This window comes from Sinocyclocheilus grahami, unplaced genomic scaffold, assembly GCF_001515645.1.
Source record: "Sinocyclocheilus grahami isolate Dianchi unplaced genomic scaffold, SAMN03320097.WGS_v1.1 scaffold22.1, whole genome shotgun sequence".
In the NCBI taxonomy this organism is placed as follows: domain Eukaryota; kingdom Metazoa; phylum Chordata; class Actinopteri; order Cypriniformes; family Cyprinidae; genus Sinocyclocheilus; species Sinocyclocheilus grahami.
The window spans coordinates 2459805-2477646 of record NW_015505201.1 but is presented as its reverse complement, the minus strand read 5'-3'; the positions used below and the strand labels follow the sequence as shown (position 1 = coordinate 2477646).

General features: G+C 35.0%; 1 protein-coding gene across 1 annotated transcript in view; it reads right to left on the bottom strand.

The window, feature by feature from the left end:
- LOC107559873 (SH3 and multiple ankyrin repeat domains protein 3-like) overlaps positions 1 to 17842 on the bottom strand; it is a 161241-nt gene that overhangs the window by 14826 nt on the left and 128573 nt on the right. The window contains exons 11-12 of the mRNA XM_016243895.1: positions 14572 to 14647; positions 4323 to 4452 (exon numbers count right to left, since the gene is read on the bottom strand). Of these exons, the coding sequence (XP_016099381.1) occupies positions 4323 to 4452; positions 14572 to 14647 (206 nt within the window). The remainder of the gene's footprint in view (positions 1 to 4322; positions 4453 to 14571; positions 14648 to 17842) is intronic.

The following is a 17842-nucleotide window of genomic DNA, read 5'->3' as shown; positions in this document are numbered from 1 at the left end:
AACTCGTCTCCCAAAACCCCTCATATCACATTCAGCCTCTTACAACCCAAATGGTGGCCGAGTTTCCCTTTGTCTCTCAGAAACGAAACCTGATGCTATGTCCAAAGCATGCTATTAACTCCCAAGCAGCGATACAAGAAGCACCAAGAAAACGATCAGAGTTCCAGGAGATCAGATTCTTCTGTCGTTTCAGTAACATCGGCATAAAACTCCTCACTCCTTCAGCTAACAACCTTGCAGACCGGAGTGGAGCTGGAGAGAGAAAGACGAGGAGAGAAATACCAAGGCACTAATGCAATACTTACTTCAAACATGCATTGTAGTAACCATGGCAACTCTGGCAGGAGCAAGGCCTGGGTTTGTGCATTTCAACTGTGAGAATCTGTGTGTGTGAGTTTGAATGTGTGTGTGGGAGGATATAGCCACAAAACTAACAACAGACACTCTATTATTACTTCATCAGTAGTGTGTAAGTGTGTGGTAGTTCGCATAGCCCAGAGTTATGCAATAACCCTGCAATAACTTTGCAGGTGACCGTGATTTTGCCAAGAAAGAACAACATTCTCATCGACAATCAGATTTTAGGGTAAGGATCTGTCTTAGGGGCATAAACAACACAGCACTTCCCTCTGATTGCAGGGACAGTTCATTTCTGTTGCATGCTGCAAAGCATCCTGCTAGCAACACCGAGGTCATGGGTTTGACTCCCAGGGAATGCATGAACTGATCAAATATATGGCTTAAATGCAATGCAATATGCATTGGAAGAAAGCATTTGCCAAATGCATTAAATAGAATTGTAGTTAATGCATTTAGGATTTAAGAGAATCACAGTTGAACATATAAATTACATTTAAGCAATATATTAAGCTGTGGCTCTTATAATCTACAAACTTTGTTAATAATACTTGCATTTTTCTTGGCAACATTTTGTTTTAAATTTAAAAAAATAAAATAAAATAAAATAAAACAAATGTCAAATGTGTAGTCATTTTCCTTAGTGAAAAATCCAGCAACTTAATAAATAATAAAACAAAAATAAATAAGTTGCTTAGGATGAAAGCATCTGCCTAATGCATTAAATATATGTGTTGTTAATACATTGTGCACTTGTGAGACTCACTGTTGAACATATATGAACTACATTTAAGCAATATATTTAGCTGTGGAACTTATTTATAAACTACAATCTTTGTAAAATATACTCACATTTTTCTTTGGTGGAAATCCCCTTAATTATAAAATAGGATAAAATAAAGATTCTGGAACATGTGAAAAAATCCAGCAATTTAATAAATATAATTATAATAATTATAATTACTTTAATAAAATAAAATAAAATAAAATAGTTGCTTTGTATAAAAGCATCTGCTAATGCATTAAATGTAAGTGTAGTTAATGCATTTTGCACTTGTCAGACTCACTGTTGAACATATATGAACTACATTTAAGCAATATATTATATAAGCTATATATATATTATATATATATTATATTATATATAGCAATATATTATAAGCTACAAACTTTAATAATACTCACATTTTGGTGAAAAATACACTTAATAAAATCAAATGAAATAAAAATATTCACAGAGCATGTTAAATGTGCAGTCATTTTCCTTTAATCCAGAATTTAATAAATAACATATATTAAAAAAAAAATTTAATAATAATAATTCTAAAAAACCAACAGAACAGACACTAATTTAACTAGACAGGTAAGACAGCGAGAACGTCTGATGCATATATAAAGAGTTGCAAAAAAGCATAGAGTGAATGCAAAAAAACTTATATTTACAGTACTTTACAGTTAGGTATGAATCTGCATAGTCAACCATCCTAAATCAGTCTATACTGTAAGACGCTTTGGATAAAAGGGTCTGCTAAATGACTGTCTTACTATGCTGTTCCATCATCCAGTAACACAGCAAACACAGGTCAATGAAGGGTTCAGATTGTGTGGGAGTTGCAGATAAAAGTGAGGATAGTTTGCATGGATATTGAATAGACTACCTCTTTGGGTTTCGAGGTTTTGCTGTGGTTCTAATAAATCTACCGGTGGACTCATTCAACTGCTAATCGATTGAGTGGGTGTAGGAATGCACAAATGTGTGCGTGTGGAAAGGCTGCACAGAAAACACTTCAATCTGCTTAGTCATCACAATTCCTTGTGACAAATAACCCTGTCATTTAGTTAATGCTCCTGAAGTTTTCTCCTCTGACAAACACAGTCATTACTGTCTCGATCGGCTATGATCATTACACTCGCTCCTTTATTCATTCTTGCAGCATTTCTTTTCCTCGTGTTTGAGACTAGATTTGCCCTGCTGAGAGAAATCTCTCACTGATCATTACATACAGTACAGTGCATCAAAAACTGGTTCCCTAGCAACCCATGCCTTTAAGAGCTCTTCTGTCTGACTGCAGTAGCCCCGCCCACAATAAACAAACAAAACCAGCAGTCAGCACATTCCCTATAACTCAACTATAATACCACATACTCAATATTACACCATTTGCGTGTAACTGACTTAACAGTAAGATGTTATTCTTGAGAGACACACATGAATACATATAAACTACATTTAAGCATTATATTAAACTGCAGATCTTGTTTGTAAGTCGCAAACCCTAAGAGTCGCATTTTCATTGTTGGAAAGTAAATTCAAATTCAAATTAAAATAAAAAAATAAAACCCAGAAATGTAACTCTACATTTAAAATAATAATATTATTATTTTAAAGATTTAAAATAATAATAATTAACACAAAAATAATAAATGTAAAATAAAAAAATAAAATAATATGAATACTTGCATTTTCACGGCTGGAAAATCCCGCCCCGCTCTCTCCACCCACTACTTTCTTTCCTGTTTGCCACACACACACACACACACACACACACACACACACACTACTCACAAACCCTGCTGGTCAAACACAACTGTCTAATAATGCTGTTGAGTCACCACTATAAATGTTTCAGAAATGTCACAACATGAACCAGAGACCGCGATATTTGATTATGTATGTAATGAAGTTAACTTTCACTTAACTCTATTTTATGCTGTCACCAGAACCGCATCTGTAAAGCACACACACTGTTGCACTACTGATATGCATTTATTTCATATAAATGATTGTAGATGTGTGATGGATGTTATTTCAGAGCAATATTCATTTTAACTTTAGAGAAAAACTACATTTTGGTTCAATGGTTCTTTGCAATGCTTGGGTTTTTACAGGGATCCTTATATTGGCCACTGGATATTAAAAAGTTCTTCATGGCACATTATACTGTACATTCTTCAGATGAGTCTATTGCTTTTAGGGTTCTTTTAATCACAACTAGAACATCTTAAATCTAATTTTCTCTGTATATCAATCCCTTTGTTCCCTGGGAATGTAAGCTAACTATTATTATTATTATTTATTTTATTATTATTATTAAATAATTAAATACTAATATTTTTGTTATACTTTTCATGCCAATTTTGATTATTAATTATTAATATATTGTTTAATATTACATTTTGATTATCAATAAAAATTATAAAAACTATTATTAACTATTCATACTTATTGTTATAATAATTTTAATAAGAACTTTTTTCATACATATATTTGAAAATAATTTAAGAACAAAAACAATAATAATAAAAATTTATTATAATTGTGATTATTGTTAATAATAAAAATAACTATTATTAACTATTAGTAATTAGTGTTAAAACAACAACAGCAACAACAACAATAATAATAATAATAATTATATATTTTTAAAGATTTATTTTTTGCCATTTTTTGCCTTTATTGTGACAGGACAGATCAGAATTAACAGGAAGTGAAGTGGGAGAGAGAGGAGGGGGGCGGGATCAGGAAAGGTCCTCAAGTCGGGATTCGAACACGGGACGGCACTTTTTGTCAGCGGGCTGCCCACAAGGCTATCGGTTCGACTATTATTATACATTTTTATATTTAATAAATTAATTAAATAATTAACAATGCTCCTGGTCTTACGATGCACTTCCATTAAAATGTAATGTAAACTTTTTTATTTTCACCCATAACCCATTTATGTTAACCTATAACCAAAACTACTTAAACTCGACTGTAATACAATTGCATTCAAGTCTTGCTCCATTCCGATTAGTCAGTTTTCACAAGCCAAGCAATGCTCAAATTCAACTATTTTTTGAAAATCCTGTTTTACTTGGAAATACATCACATTACAAAAGTCAAATGTGTTGCAAACAGTGTTTCATGTTGACTTTAAGTGTGTAATGCAACCCAGTATTGTGAAAGAAGCATCAACTCTGACAGTAAGAGCAAACCGAGGCCATGAACTCCATGTAAGCCACGTCTTACCTTTTGCTCCCCGCAAGACGAAGCCGAATCCCTCATTCTCTTTCTTCTGGAGCACAGCGTTCTTCTCCTCGATGATGTAATCACTGGGCATAAGAGAGAGCAGGACAGTGAGGTCAGACTCCAGCACCATGCCTGTATCAGGACCACCACGGCCGGACCACCTGGACGTACCCCCACACACCGCTACTCTCCCTGATCCCCGTCCCGCTCCGCTGATGAGCCAATCAGGTTAAAAGCTGAAGCTGTGAGAGTGTGGACGCTATGAAAAAGCTCAGGTGGAAGCTCCTGTCCTTCTGTTTGACTCCAGTGCAGCCTCTTTAACTGCATTAGGAGATTGGACAAAATGCTAATATCCAGCCTCTTATGCTATTAAATGAAAGGACAGAAAAATGAGGGCCTTCAACTCTTTCCCCGTCCAACTCCAAATGCACTAGAGAGACAAAAACATCCTTTAAAAGCCAGAAATGTACAAAGACAATGTCAACCCTGCATCCATGCCTTAAAGTGCAGCCCATCAGTGATAAAAAGATGGGACGAGTGCTCACAAAAGAGAGAGCGAGTCAGAGACACACAAAGGATCTTTTTCTATGGTGGTCTCTTCCCCTTAACACACACAAACACGGTCCATCTGTCTGGATGCATGGAGATAGTTATCATCAGCGCGAACAGCAGGGACAAATCTGTTCTTCCTTACTCATGTGAGCCACAGTTACCCGCCTGTAGACACCATCAGCCCCCCGCCAACACACACATACAAACAGCGCTCTAGACATACAAATATCACTTCACTAACCTCACTGTTATGATTAACTGTGCTGTTCTGCATTTGCATGACTTGCATGACATTTGGCAGATGCTTCTATCTAAAAAAACTAATGGGCTTTGCATGCTTAAGGCAAGACACTACAGGTGAAAAGGCTACAAATTGTAATGAACAGCCATCGCTGTACTTTCCACAGTTGATTAATCACAGTACATTAATATAACTGTTTATTACAAGTTTTCTGAAATGTTATGTTTGAATTTGCAAATGAGGCATTATGCAATTTAATATGCTAATTGATATACTAATTTGCATACATTTCCAGAACAGAAATCTGAACACTGGATATTTCGTTCATTTTGTTGACATACTAGAGTTAATGGTTTTTACCGAGGGGTTTTTTGGATATCTCACTCCAAAAATCTGAAAATATTTTCAGGAGAAAACTAATTTTTAACATGTTTTAAGGAATAAAATGTTACATAAATCAGGTGAGTGATATATAAACAACCGCCTCTGTAAAAACCTTTAGAATATAGACTGTATATATAAACTGTAAGGTTTGCTGTTTGTAAGTGCTACTGAAGTGGAGTGCATGAAAAAAAAAACTAATTTTGAGAAAAACGCCTTTAAAGATATGCATTGTAAATTAAATCTACAGATGCAAACAGATAAAGTGTAATGTGTACTTTAGATGTTTTCTTTGCAGAAGACAAGTTATAGCCTGAAATCTCAAAATTGACCAGTGTTTGAAAAACACCAGTTATGCTTGTAGTGTCATGCATTAAAAATATTCTGTGTTAGATACACTCTATCTATTTTCTAAATGCATTTTATTTATCATATTGTAAACGATTTGTTCATGCATGTGCTTTAATTTGAGAAATAAACGTATATTTGCTTTAATAAACGTCATAACTGGATCTTCCAGTGACTCTCTGGTGACTTGCGCCGGATATTGGAAACCAAAAATACTGGAGACCATTGACTTCCACTTTATAGAATAAAAAAAACACTTAGCCATTTCTCAAAATATCTTCTTTTAGGTTTCACTGAAAAAAGTCATACAGGTTTGAAATGACATAAGGGCGAGGGCGAGTAGTGATGACAGAATTTTAATTTTTTAACCTCCCATTTAAGCATTCTTAAACGTATACAAAAATTATAGCATCTCATCTGATGCGTCAGTTTTAACTCCCCTTCAGATGTTTAAACTAAAAAACTCATGGATGTTTCTGCTACTGTACCAAGCATGAATATTAAATGGCGTCATTATAAATTAGTCTATGATTGGCTATCTGTTGCTAAACAACTTGCTGTAATATGCAAGCACCGTATTGATTCACACTGCATGCCTTCAGCACCAGCAGAGGGTGTAAAAAGACATTAATCCAAAGTTAATCATAGTGTGAAAAGCAATTTACAGTGATTTCATGATATAGATCAGTTTGTGTCTTCCCTGGGAATCAAACCCATGACCTTGGCATTGCTGGTGCCACGCTCTGCCAGTCAAGCTAAAGAAAAAGATATTCATTTTATTACAGCAAAATATATATCTCTTAACACAGCACCTAACTTTTATAACAACTCCCATACCATCTAAAAATCTGTTTTACAAACAGAGCATAATAAAGTCCTTGTGAACAGCTGCTTGTGTGCTGATTGCAGAATAATTACCACAAAACGACTAAAAGCTGTCTATGTGATCACATGAGACCAGAGCAACGACTGGTGTCTGCATCATCAACTATTAGAAGAAAGCTCATCTCTCTCTCTCTCTCGTACCCCGAGGGTCTTCATCACTGATGCATTAGGAGTGACAAGAATCTAATTAAGCAGTGGAGAATCAATTAGATCAATTACAGATGATTCGGTGTTGTTAGCGCCTCGGGTTAACGAAACGCTCTGTCCTACAGAACAGCAGTCACGCCTGTGATAATATCAGTGTATGGTCGGGCGTCTGGAACTGGCATTTGCTGTGGTTTTGTTTACTAACAAAATCCCAGACAGGCCACATTAAACTGAGACAGTGGAATATTTGGGTTGCATTTCGCATTAGCTATTTAATAAATGCAAAAGCGAACACTTAGAAAAAGTAACAAACATCAAAAGCTTAATATGATATCTCGTCCCTTACAATATCATAGTAAAACCATGGCAATACCATAGTAAAAATAACTGGAATTTTTTAAATATATATATATATATATATATTTTTTTTTTTAAATTATGGTATATAAGTATGTGTACATTGTCTAGGTTGATTTATGCCTTATGTAATATTTCTGTTATATAATTGCATTAACCATTTCAAATATTTGTTATAAGCTTACAAAAGCCCTCACAGTCAAGTTCAGCTAATCTAGCACCTAATGATAATTTGATGAGATAATGAAGTGTGAAAATTAATATAAAGGCCATTAGACCTCAGGAAGAAGGTTTAGTGTAGCGCTGACTTCTTGTCAATGTAGTACACACAACTCCTTAAAATGATCTCCTGAGCCGAGGGGAGCGTGCATGAGCGTGTTAACTCCACTTTGTCTCATGTCAATGAAGCTACACCTCTATGGAGCTTATAATATGACAAAACAAATTGAATTTGTATTGTGTAAATTAGAATTATTGACAAGTGTCATTTAACAAAACTGAATATTATGTGGCATTTAACATAGTTCTGAATTTGATTTTTTTGAACTTGAATTTTAAATATTTCAGCCAGTTAATGTGTGCTTTCTGTCTGTGTTCTAGCTTTTCAACGCTAGGTCAACGTGTGCTAACTGTTGACGTTCAGTTTAGCGCAATTAACAGTGTATTATATTAACAGTTATACTAAATCTAATTAGTGATTAAAATATTTCCTAGAACACTTACAACATCAGTCTTTTAGTATGGATTGGACATGGGAAAGTATGAGCTAAAAGAAGTTCATGAATGCTAATATTTACAGTTTAAATTGAGTAGCGGTCTTGTCATATTAGCAGAACATTGTTTGGCACATTTACATGCTAATATTTACATTGATTAGCCTAACAGACTAAGCGGAACATAGTTTGGCATGCTTACATGCTAACAGTCGAAATCTATTAATATAGCTGAATGTAGTTCGGCACGGACATACTAATATTTACAAAATTAATTAGATTTAATATCAAATCTGTAGATTTAACACATCAGCTGAACGAAGTTCACATGCTACAGCTTAACCCAATTAGCAGACCTCTCATATTAGCTGAATACAGTTTGGCGTACACTGTAAAAAAATCCAATTAACAAATTGTTGGAAGGGCAAAAATATTTAAGTTGAGCTAATTTTATTGCTTGGGCTTAGTTGAGAGGACATATTATATTAAGTCTACACAAATACATTTGAAAAACATTGAATGAACGGTTATTTTCAAATCCAGTCAACAATTAGCTATGCTAATGTTGACTAAACTAATAAAAACGAATCCAGCAAACACTGAGATCATTCTGCACGTGCATGAGCCTGAGTGACTTCGCGGGAGAAACAGCGCCATCTTGTCAAGTTCACGAGTCAGGTAAGTGCCACTAAATAAATGTTATTTTTTAGACAAAATTTATCGACAAAAACATACAGCATATCTGATGTTTTTTAGTGGATATTTAGAAGTGTTTTATAAGTCGTGTGTCCGAAGAAAAATTTATATTTAGGCTATGTTAAATGTATGTCAAGTTCACGCGTCAGGTAGGTGGAACTGAATTTGTAAGTTACTTAGACTGAATTTATCAATACTTGTATATTAAAAAAGGTGTAACCGTATAATTATTTAAAACATATGTATTTATACACAAACGTACAACATAAATAAAAACATCGAATAAGCGTTGTATGAATATGTCTGAGAGAAATTAGTTGTTTAAGTGAAGGGACCCTTACGAAAAAGAAGTTTATTCAAGTGTGCTATTAGTATACTTCTTTTAAACTAAAAATAGGAGAGTATACTTTTAGTCTACTTTTTATGTACTTCTCAGAAATGGGCTTTATGTACTTCTCAGGAATATACTTAAAATGACATTTAAGTATACTTGACTTATACTTTCACTTTACTTATGACTTATACTTTAAATTCTAAATATATTTGAGCTATACTTGTGTTCCTAGAATCCGTGTTTTCATTTTAGGTTTAATTTTTGGCGTGTTGTATGATATTTTTGTGTTTCCGTGACGTTAAAAGATATGAAGAGATTGCTCGGTCTCTCTCTTTTATAAGCCAATGCTTGCTACGACGAAATGTGTCATGTAAACACAGTAATACACTTATCTGAAGTTAACATGGGCATTGTTGAATGGGTTTTTGCGTGTGCAAACTTTTGCAATTGTCCCGTGAATTTAAAAGTCGACATTAAACGTGACTAACAACCAGGCTCTTTTCAAACGGGGTGGATTACATGGCGTTTCTGGTCTCGTGAAGGCATTTCGGAGAGGAGTTCGTCATTCCGAACGAGAATAAACAACTGAATCCTTTCACAAGGCTGTTATCAAAGCAGACTGCGTCTCAGTCAGTTCCCTAGGTAGTGAATCACTAGATCGTGCACGAGTCCCTGCACTGGTAAAGAGACCATGGCTTAGTAAACATTGGGATAATTGATCAATCAATTTGTAAAACGTCATCACTGGTATTTATCAACAACAGGCAGGCATATTTTGATATTATTTTAATGCTGTTTAAGGTAGACTTAATATGATATGTGCATGTTCTGTTACAAATCCTTGCAACTAATGAACAGTCAACATCAATGCTCCCTGTGTTGTGCGATGGATTGAGATTTTTTGTGTGCCAAAAAAATGGTTGCCACTTCTGTTTTATCACAAATTAAATGAACTGGTATTACATTTTAAATGATTTTAAAGGCATCATTTCATTTCTTGAGATAAATTGCACTTTATTTCTCCCTCAGGGTGTGGCCAAAGGTTTCATTGGTGCTTTCTCATCATTGCAAGTTTTCAGATGCTGGCCAGTCACTTCTTCCAAGGCTCCAAACACTGCCATGTGACCAGACTGCTCCACTGCAACTACATAGTGTGTGTGTCCTTTCAACACTAAGTGGACTAATATGTGGAAAATTTAGAGTGTTTACTACAATTAAAATGTGCTTTATTGTTCTCAGTGGCATCTACGCTAATATTAGACGGTCTCATTCTTATTCCGAGGTCACCGTAGCCACCAGATCCAGTCTGTATCCAGATCAGATGGTGGATCAGCACCTAGAGATGCCCTTGACAGCTCTGAATGTCAGCGGAGACCAGGACAACTAGATGAGCCCCAGAGACAGATCTCCTCCGACGACCTCGTCACCTAGAGAGCCATCGGGACAAGACAACAGGAACCAGACCAGTCCTCTGCACAATCTGACCTGTGTTGCAGCCTGCAATTAAACTGCTGGATTCGTCTTGCCAGAGAAGAACAATGGAGTTTTGGTTCCTTCGACACACGATTTTTCTGTTTAATACTGTAAAGCTGTTTTGACACAATCTGTAGTGTAAAAAGCACTATGCAAATACAGTGACTGGACTTTACTTGACTCAGTTCAGTTGAACTGTAACACCTGGTTCATTTATTTTTTCTGACTTCTGATTCATTTTAAAGATGTAATTGTGAACAGAAGTAATATTTGGTAAACTTGTTTAGTCTTTTTTTAAGTAAAAAAAGTTAAAAATAAATTTTGCAGTTGTATTACAAATGTAATGATTGACAACTGGAGCACTTTAAAGCAATTGTGAACAGAAGTAATATTTGGTAAACTTGTTTAGTCTTTTTTAAGTAAAAAAAGTTAAAAATAAATATTGCAGTTGTATTACAAATGTAATGATTGACAACTGGAGCACTTTAAAGGGATAGTTCACCCAAAAATGGAAATTTGCTGTTATTTTATTGACCCTCAGGCCATCCCAGATGTCAGTGACTTTTTTTCTTCAGTAGAACAGTAAAGACGATTTTGATCTGAAACGGTGATCCTTGGCGATTGATACACTGCACGCTGTGGCTGCCGGTTTTTGATTGTTTCTCTTCATAAGGCCTCAATGTGTCCTCAGGAGCCTTTGGTAATTTGGTCCGTATATGTTTATTTGACTCTTAAAAGCCGGCAGTCAGAGACGTGCAGTTTGTGAATTGCAATGTTTTCACAGACAATGTTTTCACCTAAAAATTTCCTTTACTGTTCAAATGAAGAAAAAAATAACTACATCTTGGATGGCTTGAGGGTGAACCAATTAACAGCAAATTTTCATTTATGGGTGAACTATTGGTAATTTGGTCCGTATATGTTTATTTGACTCTTAAAAGCCGGCAGTCAGAGACGTGCAGTTTGTGAATTGCAATGTTTTCACAGACAATGTTTTCACCTAAAAATTTCCTTTACTGTTCAAATGAAGAAAAAAAATTAACTACATCTTGGATGGCTTGAGGGTGAACCAATTAACAGCAAATTTTCATTTATGGGTGAACTATCCCTTTAAGCCTGCATGTTTAGTCTGTATGTTATAAATGCAGATTGTTATTAAATAAAGGCTATGTGTGTGTTTTAGTGATTGATAGACACCAGGTAAACGTTTTCTTAAACTCAATATAAAATATAATAACTAGTTCCACAGCAATTTCTTATGATGCTCAAATAATAAATCTTAGTTGAGGTAACATATGAAACACATGGAGTGAATGGTTAAATTTTAATTGACACAATTTGCTGTAGTTTTCTAAATGTTTGACCAATTAAATAATTTTAGTTGAATGGACTATAAAACTATTTCAGTAAAGGTTGAGCCAACTAAAAAATAACAATTCAGGCAACACTTTGAAGACAGAAATTGACTGAACGTAAAATTTCTGTGGAACTTGTTACTAAATAATAATTAGTTGAAACGGCTTGACATTTTTTACAGTGTACTCACATGCTAACATGTACATTTTAATTTGATTCATTAATTAATTTATTAATAATGATTTAAAAACAATTTATAATAAGTTGATACAATGACAGTTTGGAGTTCAGAGATGGATCGCCATCTTGGCAACTTCCAACAGTTACTCTAAACAGGGCCCCTTACTGAGGATTTCAGTAAGGTGATAGTCATTCATTCACATCTCATATTGAGAGGCTCCATTTGTCTTGTATGTTTCGAGTCCATTTCAGAAGGTAATTGATTTGACTGGGTGCAGTTCTTTAGGCTGCTGTTCTAGACCTGTTTGCTGTTGTTGAGCATCCTTGCAAGAGAAGATGAATGGAGTGAAAAGTATCAGTTTGACAGAGAGACTCCAGTAATGAATCCTCTCTCGTTCTCTCTCTCTCTTACTACTTTCCCAAACTCATCTCATCTTATCCTCCGTCTCACATCAAGCAGTCTTTAATTTCGAAAACACTTTATAGTGTTAAATATATTTAAAACTGCAGTAACAAAAACTTGCTTATGTGTTGTGTTCACACTAGGTAGAATAGATATGCAAGAGTATGTAAATGATTTGCCTCAAAAGACCTTAGTGGGTTTGGAGGCCAAACTGAATTTACCGTGGATGAAAATGAGGCTGTGAGGGATACACTTTACAGTCTTTAGAATGGCACATAGTGTACAAGTCTTAGATCACTTAATTTTCACAACTTATAGCTTTTAAAACTGTTTTATGGAGTTTTGTTTTGTTTTCAGAAAGACACTGAACAATCGGTAGGTTTGTTAAACAACAGTACAATCCATTAAACTGTACGTCTATCTCTCATAGCCTTGTTTTCATCCCCAAAATTAAATACGCACAAGCCTGAATAAAGCATATAGCTGCATAGAATTAAAAACCTGCAAAATTCACCTGCAGAATTCAAATTCACTCTGACCTGCAACTTTGTATAATGAAAAGACATTTCACCAATGTCACCATTTGGTTTCTTGGGTGTAAATCAAATCATTTTGAGAGTCTTGCATCAATATAAGTATACAATATACAAACTTTTTACTGTTTCTGTAGTACAAAACTATACAAACTTTAAATGAGAAGCTGTGCAATGCTGTGAGAAACTGTAGTAGATATCTAAATGTATTCATTTTGAATAAAATAAATGCATTTAATAATATGTATAAAATATAGAAAATACATTTATTTTGTCATTATTTTTATATTAAAGCATACAACATCATATTTTGTTGCTCATATTTGTTGGTGGGACAGAATTAAAGGGGTCATATGATGCGATTAAAATTTTTCCTTTCTCTTTGGAGTGTTACAAGCTCTTGGTGCATAAAGAAGATCTGTAAAGTTGCAAAGACTAAAGTCTCAAATCTAAAGAGATATTCTTTATAAAAGTTAAGAGTTAACCACGCCTACCTAAAACGGCTCGTTCTAACACGCCCCCACATGTCTACATCACGATGTGGGAAGATTTGCATAACGCTGCCCAAATGTTCACGCAAAGAAAGAAGGCGTAACTTTTATTCTCGCTGTAGTATTGTTGTTGCCACCGCCACCATGTTGTGAAGGCGCTGTTGTGTGCTTCGTTGTGAAGGCGAATCTACTTTGTTTGGCCTTCCAAAAGACGACAATATCGCTTCGTCATGCCTGGAGCTGATCTGTGCTGGTCACTGAGGAAATACTTCAACTTTGCGCTGTGGATCGCCGGATCGGCTTTCACCGTGGATGAAGCGGAGTCCAGCCCGGGGTCATCACATGTGGTTGCCGCAGGGACGTAACATTTCCGTCCCACGCTTGAGGAATTCGGCCAATCACAACACACTGGATAGCTGGCCAATCAGAGCAAACCTCGCTTTTCAGACCGATGAGCTTAGTAAAAATCGATGCGTTTCAGAAAGGCGGGGCAAATAGGAGAAACAGTAATGTACAGTATGTGGAAAATAATGTGTTTTTTGAACCTTAAACCACATAAACACATTTCATTACACCAAATACACAAAATAATGTTATTTTTAGCAACATCATATGACTCCTTTAACTACATTCATACAATCTAATTTGACTGTACCTTGAAACACAGCAGATATGATTCATAAGTAGATTTGCATATCCAATTACACTGTAACATTGAGCATAATGTAAAACATGACCTCTCCTTTAATATAGCATGCGCTGATTGTTTTTTATTGCACTCAGATGTAAAATTTTATGTAGTTCTTCGTTCTCAATGGAATCAAATTCTTATGCATTTATTTTTTAATCTAAAACAAACAGAAACATGTTGCATGCAATAAAATGTGAAATGAGAACTAAGTGTGTGTGTAAATTAAAAGCAAATATAAATGGTAAAAGCATGATGTAATGTGTGTTCACACCCTCTATCCTCTAGATGGCAGTAGAGACTGAATACCACAAATGACAGACTCCACTGAGTCAGACTATAACTTTCTCAGGTTTGCTTTGAACTATTGATAACCAAAATGCCCAACATTTATTTTTTCAGCATGCACAAATATATACATTACCTATATGAGGTAAAGTTGTCATAGGAGCCCACAGTGTAATGTCTGAACAGCCTCTTGGTTCGGTCCTCTCTCGTCTCTGAAAGAAAAACATGACACATATTAAACATTAATCATCATAAACACCCTATTTGTTATTTTCAGTGCCGTTTATCATATTTGCATTGCATTTCAGAGCCGATAGCATGTCTCTAGCATTCTGCGAAAATGTGGGTGTTTGTTTGTGTGCGAAAATGTAGACGATCTTAATTAAATACACAGGCAAGGTCAACCCTATATTTGTGTGTGTGTGTGTGTGTGTGTGTGAGAGAGAATGTGGTCTCGTTAATCCAGTCAGAGGGTCTGGCTAATAGGCCTGGTGTCTCAAGCCAGACTAGATTTATGTGATTGGACTTTGGGCTGGAAATCAATGCACTGCTCCCCTACAGAAGGCCAATCTGCTGACACACATATACACATATTCACGTTCACACACAAACACACCCTGAGAATCTTACAAATAATGAATCTTACAAACATTTTCTGGCAAGAACAGATGGTCAAACACATGCATTTCTTTCCTAGATACATTAGAAATTGTGTTACAGCGGTTATTGAATTACACTTTGCTCTCCGTGTTATTGAATTCAACATGTCTTCCTCTCGCTCTCTCCCCTTTCTTAATAAACTCAGTGACCCACTTGCTCTGGTCTGATTACTAATGCATATTTCCTCTGTCTTTTCTTCCGTCCCCTGTCTCCACTCCTTCCTGTGTCACACTCTGGTATTCCCTCTGTGCATGTCTGCTCTTCTTCAGTCCTCTCTTGCTTTGACACTCTGCAAAGTGTCTTGCTGATTGTGTGTTAAAGGAGTCATATTATGATGCATCAAAGTTTCCTTGATGTTTCGAAATAAACAAGTTCAGCACACTATAAAAACATACTGTAAAAATACTTTGTCTTTCAGCGCAAAAAAATAAATGACAGATGAATATTGTGTACATGAAGCCGGATTTGTACTAATACTTATAGATACTATTCAAACTAATAATAAGAGTAAACTGTGGTATGCTACCCTGCAGTATTATCCTATATTGCATATGACTTGCTCTACTTCTGACAAGAGACAAAGGATCAAAGAGATGAAATGTGAAAAATGGAAATGTATTACTAAATTATGACTAAATATTTTTCTGCAGAAAAAAATTACAATATTATATATTATAAAATAAAATGATGAAATTATGACATGACCTTTTTAACAAAATATTTCAAATGAAATATACAGTAGTATACTTAATATACAGAAATAAATGCATATAAATAAATGAATAAAAAGAAATATAATTACAAACAAATTAGTTAATTACAAATTATTTATGCTAAATTGTAGAATAAACAAATTATAATAAATAAATAAATAATTAAATTAATGAATTTATACATCAAAAAACAGCCCATAATTCATCGATAGAAAAAAGTTGATAGCAAATAGGAAAACCTGCTTTAAAAAAAGTAGACCTCTTTTAATAAAAAGCTCTTAACTCACAATTCCATAACTAAGTCTAAAAATATGCCCGTTATACTCACACTTTAGTCACTTTACAGAGACTAATGTAATTAATAATTACATTACATTGATAATTGATTACATTTCAAAAGAAAGAATATAAGCGAGAGAGAGGAAAAGCGAGAGTTACATCTACTGACTGTCTTACTCTGTCACCACAGAATTGAGAAGTTAAAGCATGCATTAGCATTTTAATGACTTGAAGGCAAGGAAGGACACACAGATCAAATTCACAGGAGAGGGAAAGAGAGAACTAAAGAGAAAGAGAGTGATATATACGCACATATATAAGCACTGGTATTAGTATTGCATATAGAAGTGGTTCTCAACCTTTTTTTACTCCAAGGCCCCCCAACCTTTTCTATTCACAAAATCCTTTGTATTCTAGTGTTACTACTTTTCAATTCCATGTTATTATTTTTAAACAAAATAAATTCAAGACAGATTTAAACCTTCAGTGTTCTTTTTTAAAAACATACTTTGCAAAAATGGCACTGCAGACATTATTTAAAACTTAACTTAAAAGTACTTAAGGCTCAATTATACAGTGACAATTAAGGACAAGTCAATCTGCAATACCAATCAAGACCACTGGGAGATGCCAAAGGACTGCATATAGCTACTATACGGATCCATTCAGAATCACTAAACACACCAAAATAGAAATGAAAAATGAAAACATTCTGAATGTGGGGAAATTCAGCGATCTGAAGGCGGCTCGACGTCATCAGTGAACAGTTCCTCTGACAGAACAAGTGATCGTGTTTGAAGCATCTGATGCCCATATGTACATAAACACCACTGATCCTCACAAACGTCTCCAAAACACTGTACTTTACTTTACTTTGATTACAACTGTCGTCCATCAAAACTTTACTAGCGCGACACTGGTTTGCTTTATCCAGCCTCATGCAGCGGTCGGGTGTTTTGAGCCACTGTTCAGTCTGTATTTCACACAGCGCGATGAGAAACAGCTTGGGCTGCTCCGAAATCACCGAATACGTACGAGATAATTGGTGCTGCTATATATTTATTTTTATTTAACATATTAATCATAAAATTTGTGAATTATATGAATATACTTTAATTTTAAGTTACAAACTACATTATATATATATATATAGATGCATCTCAATAAATTAGAATGACGTGGAAAAGTTCATTTATTTCAGTAATTCAACTCAAATTGTGAAACTCGTGTATTAAATAAATGCAGTGCACCCAGACTGAAGTAGTTTAAGTCTTTGGTTCTTTTAATTGTGATGATTTTGGCTCACATTTAACAAAAACCCACCAATTCTCAACAAATTAGAATATGGTGACATGTCAATCAGCTAATCAACTCAAAACACCTGCAAAGGTTTCCTGAGCCTTCAAAATGGTATCTCAGTTTGGTTCACTAGGCTACACAATCATGGGGAAGACTGCTGATCTGACAGTTGTCCAGAAGAAAATCATTGACACCCTTCACAAGGAGGGTAAGCCACAAACATTCATTGCCAAAGAAGCTGGCTGTTCACAGAGTGCTGTATCCAAGCATGTTAACAGAAAGTTGAGTGGAAGGAAAAAGTGTGGAAGAAAAAGATGCACAACCAACCAAGAGAACCGCAGCCTTATGAGGCTTGTCAAGCAAAATCGATTCAAGAATTTGAGTGAACTTCACAAGGAATGGACTGAGGCTGGGGTCAAGGCATCAAGAGCCACCACACACAGACGTGTCAAGGAA